Here is a 9,137-nt window from a genome sequence, read left to right on the forward strand (position 1 = left end):
CTCCAACAAGGTATCGGACAGGGTTCTCAAAAGTCTTATAGCTTCTCTTCTAATCTCTTTGATCATCAATAAATATGTTTCAAATAACTTACTATCGAATTCAATATGTAATGGAATCCGTGCATGCTTCCAGTGCGTGCCGATCTCATATTAAACAACATTCCCGGTTTAGGCTTGAGAAAGTAAAACACTCTAATTTATGTAAACACCAAATCAACCATCTACAACAAGTATAAAGAGGTGTGCACGTACTCACTTTGCCGGCTTCCAATTAAATAATATAACTGAAAGCAGCTATTTGTTATACGTTATAACTGTTATAATTCATGGAACCGAAGAGTTTTAGCATCCCATTTACTAATTACTATATGTAGTTTCTTCTCTACTTTTCGAATAAAAACCATCTATTATTGCAATTTTTGTTAACAATAGAAGTTTCGGGTTTTTTACTTATAATTTCTAGACTTAGAGTTGGTTTTTACATATTCCGATTTAAATAATAATCTTGTGTATCAAATTTTGTTTTAATCCAAGACCATTAGACCTACCGCTGATAGGTTAATTCGCATTTTCTTTTCATCTTTAGTATTGGTTTATTTATAATTCTAAAAATCATAACTCCAGAATAAATAATTAAATGGAATATGCTAGGAAGAACAACGAAGCAGAGAAATTTTTTTAAATAAAAAGAAGAAAAAAAAACTTAAAAGAGGTTATTTATAACTTAATGTATCTGTCGTTAAATCTGTTGAATAGTTCTAACAAAACACAATCGTTACAAAAGTCAATTGGGTTCCCACGAAACGGTGGGGCCCTTCGTGACCAGGTCTTTTAACATGAGCTCTTCTTACTCCTTAGCCTATAATTGATATCATTTTGTAGGAATGTTTTTCTTTGAGAAATATTTTGTAAGAATGTCCGAATGAAAGATTGTCTGAAATTTCAGGAGAATCAAAAAGAAGATGGGAAAAGGCTGGTTGGCATGTGTCTCGGTTTCGTGTTTATCATCAGGAAAAGACAAAAAACAACAAGTTTGTTTTCAGATTTTACTCTATATATATCGTCATAAATCTAATGCATATAATAATGATTATGTAATCTTTGATTCGGTTTTTGATTTTTGAAGAGACCAGAGAAAGAGAAGAAGAAATGGTCTGGGAGACAAAAGAGTAGAGAATCCATTGAGTTCTCTGAGGAGAGGACTTCTCCGATTGACCCTTCATCTTCATCTATAACTCGGCCGTCTCCTTATCCTCCTCCCTTGCCGGATTTCGCTCCTCAGCCATTGTTGCCACCACCATCCCCTCCTCCTCCTCCTCCTCTTCTCCATCCTCTTCCGGCATCTGCCAGCAATGAAGAAAATGGTGGTTCCAAAGAAGCAAAGACTAGACAAGCTCTGGCTCTTGCATCGGCTGTTGCAGCCGAAGCAGCTGTGGTGGCTGCGCATGCTGCCGCGGAGGTTGTACGTCTCACGAACACGACATCCACAAATCAAGTTAGGGAATCAAAGGAGGAAGCTGCCGCAATCAAGATCCAAAATGCGTATAGATGTTACAAGGTATACATACAAATCATTCATTCCCGTAAATGCTTCTCTTATTACGTGATTTTTTAGTCAGAGCGGTCTTTTAGCATGTGCCATTAGGACATTTTTGATACTGTCCGATCATCTTTTCTTAAAATTTTAAATATGCTAAGACTAAGACATAAGAGAAAATAATTCGTTTTTTTTGTGCACTAGAGAAAGTAATTCGTTAAAATAAGAAAATTAAACACATCAAATATATTTTTTAATATACCTTTGAGCTTAGTTTGATTTAATGGGCCGGGTTTCACAGGCAAGTCGAACTCTACGCATGCTGCGAGGGATGGCCAGACTCAAGACACTTCTGCAAGGAAAATACGTCAAAAGACAGATGAACGCGATGCTTAGCTCAATGCAAACACTTACACGTTTACAGGCACAGATTCAAGAGAGGAGGAATCGGTTATCTGAAGAGAACAAAGCTCGTCAGAGGCTGGTTCAACAGAAGGGTCACCAAAAAGAACAACACAAAAACCAGAGTTTGGTAATGAATCTTTATACCTTTTATTTTACTACAACGTGTGAATCAAACTACTCAGATTAATCAATTTTTTTTTTTTGTAGATTATCGCTGGAGATTTTGATTCCACCAATAGATCAAAGGAACAAATCAAAGCAAAGTTTGTGAACCGAAAAGAAGCTTCTGTGAGACGTGAAAGGGCTTTGGCGTATGCTTATAGTCATCAGGTATTTTATAAATCTAATAAAAACTTCGTCATGAAATTATTCATAATTATATGGATTTATGTTGGAAAAAAAATGAAACAGCAAACGTGGAGAAGCTCTTCAAAACTTCCACACCAGACTCTGATGGACGCAAACACTCCGGATTGGGGTTGGAGTTGGCTTGAACGATGGATGGCTTCTCGTCCGTGGGATCCTGAATCCAACGACGGTCAGGCCTCCTTCAAAAACTCTCTCAAACCCGAAACCTCCATCAAGACTTCTCCAGCCTCTAAAGCTAGCCGAAAAGCTATCCAGTTGCCGACAAACAACGATTCCAGGGGCATGAAGAGCGAAGGGACTAGCCACATGCACAACGTCGGTGGTGGGTCATCTACAAATGTCAAAGATGGTGAGAGCGTTGGTAGCAGCTCTTCGTCACGCAGAAGTTCCTTTGGTAATGCGGAAGCTGGGAACCCCAAGGCTAGTGGAGAAACTACAAGCAACCCACAACCGTTGAAGAAATCCAAGGCTGGTGTAGAAACAACAAAAAACATGGTTAATGCGCAAGCTATGAAACCAAAAGCTAGCGCGGGAACAACATTTAACTTGGCTAGCACGCAAGCTTTGAAATCCAAGGTTAATGTCGGATCAACGAGCAACTTGGGCTTGCAAAAGAAGAAGGTTGTGTCTGATAAAAACAAACCTCCGCAAGTGGTATTGCCAAAGAAGAGGCTTTCGTCTTCTACTTCTCTTGGGCCAGGGACGAAGGTGCCCGATTCAGACAAAGCAACAACAGGCGCTGCAAATGGAGAGAAAAAGAGAAGAAACGGTGGTAGCCGTTAACGTAATAAAGGAGTTGCTTTGATGGCAGTTTGATAGAATTAGCATCTACAGTCCTAAGATTGTTTTCTATCCAAGGCAAAATACAAACGAGAGTGTGAAAGGGTCTGTATTTTCGGTTGTTTTTTTAACAAGTATTTTCGGTTGTTTTTTTAACAAGTATTTTCGGTTGTTTTTTAACAAGTATTTTCGGTTGTTTTATTTGAGTGAGAGTATAAATTACTACTGCTCGTTTGGTTTTCATCTGTTAAATTATTTTCTTTATTTTTTTTAGTATAAATCATCTATTTCCTATCGATTTTTGTTTAGTTATATTATGAACACATTTAATTAAAAGCATTATAATTTGATTGGTTATAAAATGTGACATAATATAATTGATGTATATTGATGAGCAAACATTATTTTACATAAGATTTAGTTGCTGACAAAATCAACTTAACTAAACTATTTTTAATTACCACAATGTTAATAATGGTTCGTATTAAATCATATGGTTATCCTAATCAAAAACTTGCTAGGTTATTAAGATGCCAACCATTTGGTTTGATATAATACTATAAAATTTGACGTATGTTTTTAACATATATGTATTATTTTGTTTAGTGTTTAAGTTACATGTAATGTTTATGCGGCATATATGGTTTGGATACACAATTTTGTTCGATCTAAATAAGTTGATTTTTCAATTCTATATTATGAATTCGGAAGCATCTATTAACAATCTTATATTATGATTTACTATCATAATACTTGTTTAGAAACATATCAATTTAAGATTTAGAGTTTAAATTTAAAAACGTGAAGGGTCAGTTTGACTAAACCATTGTTATTTATGATATAGGTGAGATTTAAATAATTTAGTTTGTCTAAAGACGTTGTTGCTAAAGAAATTAATAGTTTGCGGGTCGAAAAAAAATAAAGAAAAAAACTAGCTGACATCATCACCTCATCGATAAACATCAGGGGCACTCCAATCGAACCGAACCACTAAACAAACTACCAGAAGAAACTGTGGGGATGGTGAGGCTTCGTAGCGGGGGCGATTCGGGCCCGAGCCCGGACGAACCAGGCTCAAGTGGAACTCATGGCGGAATCCGGCGATTCCCGCTCGCAGCTCAGCCGGAGATAATGAGAGCGGCAGAGAAAGACGATCAATACGCTTCTTTCATCCACGAAGCCTGCCGCGACGCCTTCCGACACCTTTTCGGTACAAGAATTGCTCTTGCTTACCAAAAAGAGGTACCTTTCCTTTTTGAGATTTTTGTAATTACAGCTTTATTATTTATGACGTGTTCGGTTTCTTGTGAGGGGGCAGATGAAACTTGTTGGGCAGATGCTTTACTTCGTTCTGACGACTGGTTCAGGGCAACAAACTTTAGGAGAGGAGTATTGTGACATTATACAGGTTCCTTCTTACACAAACTCTCCATTTTTTTTTAGATGATTTCTGATTAAGAAGCCATCTTTTATTTTAATTTTAGGTTGCAGGACCTTATGGGCTCTCTCCTACACCTGCTAGACGCGCTTTGTTCATACTGTATCAGACTGCAGTTCCCTATATCGCCGAGAGGATTAGGTGATGATATATCTTTTTTTTTTTTTGAAAACTAACAGAATATGGTTTTGTTAATATATGTACTTTTGTTTTTTTTTTTACAGTTCAAGAGCTGCCACGCAAGCGTTTACCTTTGATGAGGATGATCAGTCACCGAGAATGGTTGATCTTCCGTCTTCAGCTTCTTCTGTATTAACTAGGTTCAAAGATAGAGTTCAGAGGTTGTGGCACCGAGCTATTCGAAGATGGCCTGTGGTAATTAATGGTTTAGTTCTTATTGTTTGGTTTGTTTTTCTTCTTTGCTGAGTAATAGGGTGTGTGTGTGTGTGCTTTTGTTCAGGTTCTCCCTGTTGCCCGTGAAGTCTTACAAGTGCTTCTCCGTGCCAATTTGATGCTCTTCTACTTTGAAGGTGACTTTTTTTTTCTTTTTTGAAATTAGATAAAAAACAGTTTTTTTTTTTTTGATGTTCTTTCTTTTCTTTTCAGGTCTATATTATCATATATCGAAACGTGCCTCTGGGGTTCGTTATGTATTCATAGGAAAGCAATTGAATCAGAGACCTAGGTGATGATTTTTTTTTGCTGTTGGATTTTGCCATCAACTAAGTATCTGAACTTCCCTTAACTCTTGATGAGCAGATACCAAATTCTCGGGGTTTTCCTTTTAATCCAGTTGTGCATCCTTGCTGCTGAAGGCTTGCGTCGGAGTAATTTGTCATCTATCACAAGCTCAGTTCAGCAGGCGTCTCTAGGATCTTATCAAACCTCAGGAGGTCTGTCTCACTTTCATGTCCTTAAATTATTAAATAATGTCGTCAAATTATGATATAAACTGGCACCAAACGAAAAAGTTATCAAGAAATGAATGTGAGAGAAGATGGTAACATAGGCTTAAAATATATATAGCTTGTCATGCATTTCAACTTAAAATGGTATGTTTTGTTATTGCAGGGAGAGGGTTGCCTGTTTTAAACGAAGAGGGAAATTTGATTACTCCAGAAGCTGAGAAGGGAAACTGGTCTCCCTCCGATGCAACTTCAACTACCGAGGTACTATATTCATAAACAACTTATAAACCTCTGTTATTCTGAAATCCGCTAATATTATTTGAATACTGATGAGTTTGGAAGAGAGGCACACAACTCTTAGTATAATATTTGGTTTGGCCTCGTGATATCGAAGATTAGATGACCACTTGACTGGTCCTAAGCTGTTTTATTCTTGTGAGACGAGGCCATTTACTAATCCTGTTTTGGGACTATTCTATTGCATTTCTGATTTAAAAAAAAAGGTCCTTTGTGGTGTATTTTTTAATCTCATCTTTGATCAAGTCAGTTTGTTATGTACTTGTGGTTGCAGGCAGTAGGAAAATGCACTCTCTGCTTAAGCAGCCGTCAGCACCCGACGGCCACTCCTTGTGGTCATGTATTTTGTTGGTAAATAAACCTTCCTCTTCCATTATTTCTAAATCCAAACAATTTCAATCTGTACATTTTGCCTAATATATTGAAAGGGTCATCTTTGATGTGCAGGAGCTGCATTATGGAATGGTGCAATGAGAAGCAAGAATGCCCACTTTGTCGAACACCCAACACCCACTCAAGTTTAGTTTGTTTGTACAATTCTGATTTTTAAGCTCAAACAAGGACACAAAAAAGGCATGGAAAGCAAAGGAAGGGTGAAAGGCCCAAATAGTCCACACAAGGTTCTCTAGTGACAAACTTGGGACAGTAACATATTCTACAAGAACGGAGTCTGTTTTGTCTTGAGACATTTTGAAGTTAAAGATTATCAAGTAATGAGAAGACAGAATAAATGTTCTGGATCCATGCCTGCCCTTTTTTTTATATTTGATATCTACTTCAGAGACCACAGAGGAAGTTTTACATTTCATTGAAAGAAAAGATTGAAACATTTATTCATTAGAAGACCTGAAATAATTTCATATTAGACATAATTCAATTTCAATAACAGTGTTAAAACATGATACAAGCTGAATACTTGGGACTAAGCAACCACAATTTGGTGAAACGTTTTCTTACATTAGCAGCCCACTGTTCAGGTTCTAGTATATGCAATGTTATACTTCAATTCAGGTTAACAAAAGGATCTCATAGATACAGGGAATCAGAACTGTGTCTGGATAGTAAAACTCCGTTGCTCACAGTATTGACTGGAGCTGCTGAATCTCAGCGGAGTCCGACGCATTGTCTTCTTCGAATGGTGATCTGTACACTTCAACCATAGCTTTCCCTTTATCAAGAACTTCAGAAGGAACTGTTTGTAAGAGGCTGCAGACAAGTGGTGTTCTGTTAGCCAAAAAAACACACTCTCCCTTACCCATGTGTGCGGGGTCCTATCTATGTATGTATGGGGATTACCTGTCTAGTGCTGTTAACGCTGTTCCAAGCTGCGACTTCATCAATTCAACAGTTGCGTTTGGATCCTTCCTCGACGCACGTAGAAACAGCGAATCCATTTCTTCCAATGCTCTAAACACACAATACAATCATCACTTCACTCGCTCTAGCGTAACACAAATGTTAAATTAATACCTGAGGCAGCGATCAACGTCATTAGACGCGGTTTGGGAATAACCAGCATCTGAAGCGTACTGAGCAACCTGAAGAGAGTTAAACAAATCACACATTAATAAACAAACACAAAGGATTGCATTTATAAGAGCTTCTTTAAAAAAAAAAAAAAAACTTACGGCTCGAATGTTTACACGCAAGGAACTAGCAGGTCCAGACCTGAGTACCGATCTACATGCCTCGAATTCAGGCTTGTCCACGCTCAAAATTTTCTCTCCAATCATCATATCATAAAAAATATATTTAGTGTTGTTATATAGGATGATTATACTAAGAAGAATAAAAATACAGAGAGATACCAAGATCTTGAAACTGTAGCTGAGCTAGAATAACTGGTGGTACATATGCTTCAAGTGGATCAAGTCTTTTCCTATTCAAAAGAAACAAGAATCAACCCAAAACCTTTCACTAAGCATTGGAGATTTTTGAGGTCAGTTTGATTTTACCTCTTGACGTACTTATCAATCAAGGTACTCGCCATGGCATCTAAAATATACAAGAAGATCAAAATTCGCGGATCAATGTGAGAATCGAAACTGGTGAAATGTAAGTGTCGGTGTACCGTTAGGGAGGAGGAGGAGGCGGGAGAGGAGGAAGGAGACGGAGATCACTCGTCGGCTCTGTGTCCATACCAGAGGTGACGACGAAGATGCGCACGTTAGCCTTTGGCGGTGGTGGTTCGTAAGTGGGAGGCTCGCTGTAGCGTTTAGTGAAGCCATTCCGGATAACACCACAGGCATATCTATCTTATCGACAATTTTATTATGGCTAGAAAAGCCTATAAACAAAAAGAATAACTGTTTTTCGGTTTGGTTCGATTTGGTTTAGTTTGATTTGTTTTGGTCTGATTCGAATTGGTTTGGTTCGATTTGCAGTTGTATCAAACTTCTCCAGCTTCACATCAAACACTGTCTTCTCCTCTGCTTTTTCAATTCCAGGCTCTTGTTTTGCTCTCTCACTCATGCCATGGGACGGAATCATCAGTTGTTTTGGAAGCCACGTGTGTGTCATTAAGTGCATGACCAATTTGTTTCCGCTCTTTTGGAGACAATGCAGCTATATACGCTCAGCTAGCGCCACGATCTTGCTTGAAGGCTTGCGTGTAGGACCATGTGGATCATAAACTGATGGGTACTTGTATTTCTTGGGTTGAGTTGTGTAAATACATAAATAATCTTGCTGCAAGAAACGCACTTGCACAAATCAGTTTACTTTTGGGTTGTCTTTGGTGAGAATGAACGTCCAAGACTTTTCTGGGCCGGCCCCTTGGGCCAAATTTCTTTTTTTTTCCAAAATTTTGAATTGAAAATTTAGTTAAAAAAAAAAAAGTTAACATAACAATTTTCTTAATATGTTATGAGAATTTGTGATAAATCTAATTATAAAAAATATATTAAATAAATTTAGGTAAGGAAATCATATATTAACATTTCTGTTAAAGTAGTTTCATTTAAAAGACTTTCTTATAAGAAAAAACAACCAAACTGCAGAAAAACAAGAGAAATTGGGCCATAGGCACTGCACTATTTGACCTCTCCTCTAAGCCCCCCCCCCCCCTGGTTAGACCATCTAGTTTACATTATTTGATATTTTTTTCTTCTTTTAAACATTTCATATTATTTTATTTCTTTAATCTAATTAATTATTTAATGCTTATTTTAATTTTAACATATACAATAATTTTGTTTAGAACGAAAAATTGCGTCACTTTCCCGAACTCTGATTTTAGTTATAGCAATTGAATTGAATAATGTAAAAGAAAAAACATAGTAAATGGAAAAGAGGTGATACAAAATAAAAATGTTCTTTTACGGAACTGCCCATTAATGATTTATTGATATGGGTCATCTTGTGAAACGGCCAGAGAGAGATAAAGAGAGAGAGGCAAACCCTC

The 9,137-nt window shown here is 37.3% G+C and overlaps 3 protein-coding genes across 4 annotated transcripts; 2 read left to right on the forward strand and 1 right to left on the reverse strand.

The window, feature by feature from the left end:
• The first annotated feature begins 27 nt into the window (after positions 1-27).
• Positions 28-3,759, forward strand: LOC103842150 (protein IQ-DOMAIN 1). Of its 2 annotated transcripts, XM_009118764.3 has the most exons (6): positions 28-826; positions 947-1,031; positions 1,127-1,558; positions 1,839-2,069; positions 2,150-2,272; positions 2,354-3,759. In XM_009118764.3, the coding sequence occupies exons 2-6, from the start codon at positions 963-965 to the stop codon at positions 3,092-3,094; spliced, it is 1,596 nt and encodes a 531-aa protein (XP_009117012.1). In that variant the 5' UTR covers positions 28-826; positions 947-962; the 3' UTR covers positions 3,095-3,759. The 2 variants fall into 2 exon arrangements, with proteins under 2 accessions (XP_009117012.1, XP_033134867.1); XM_033278976.1 differs by lacking the exon at positions 28-826 and having other exon boundaries at positions 881-1,031.
• Positions 3,760-4,013: 254 nt separating this feature from the next.
• LOC103842152 (peroxisome biogenesis factor 10) lies at positions 4,014-6,521 on the forward strand. Its single transcript, XM_033278977.1, has 10 exons — positions 4,014-4,333; positions 4,410-4,499; positions 4,576-4,670; positions 4,754-4,904; positions 4,990-5,059; positions 5,136-5,214; positions 5,289-5,422; positions 5,601-5,698; positions 6,009-6,085; positions 6,182-6,521. Exons 1-10 carry the CDS (start codon positions 4,112-4,114, stop codon positions 6,282-6,284), a joined length of 1,119 nt encoding a protein of 372 aa, XP_033134868.1. The 5' UTR covers positions 4,014-4,111; the 3' UTR covers positions 6,285-6,521.
• A 49-nt stretch (positions 6,522-6,570) lies between these two features.
• Positions 6,571-8,056, reverse strand: LOC103842151. Its single transcript, XM_009118765.3, has 7 exons — positions 7,806-8,056; positions 7,690-7,729; positions 7,543-7,613; positions 7,363-7,457; positions 7,205-7,272; positions 7,031-7,141; positions 6,571-6,940 (listed from the first exon to the last, which is right to left on the reverse strand). Exons 1-7 carry the CDS (start codon positions 7,981-7,983, stop codon positions 6,811-6,813), a joined length of 693 nt encoding a protein of 230 aa, XP_009117013.2. The 5' UTR covers positions 7,984-8,056; the 3' UTR covers positions 6,571-6,810.
• Between the last annotated feature and the right edge of the window lie 1,081 nt (positions 8,057-9,137).

The sequence above is a fragment of the Brassica rapa genome, chromosome A09 (assembly GCF_000309985.2).
Source record: "Brassica rapa cultivar Chiifu-401-42 chromosome A09, CAAS_Brap_v3.01, whole genome shotgun sequence".
Lineage (NCBI taxonomy): Eukaryota > Viridiplantae > Streptophyta > Magnoliopsida > Brassicales > Brassicaceae > Brassica > Brassica rapa.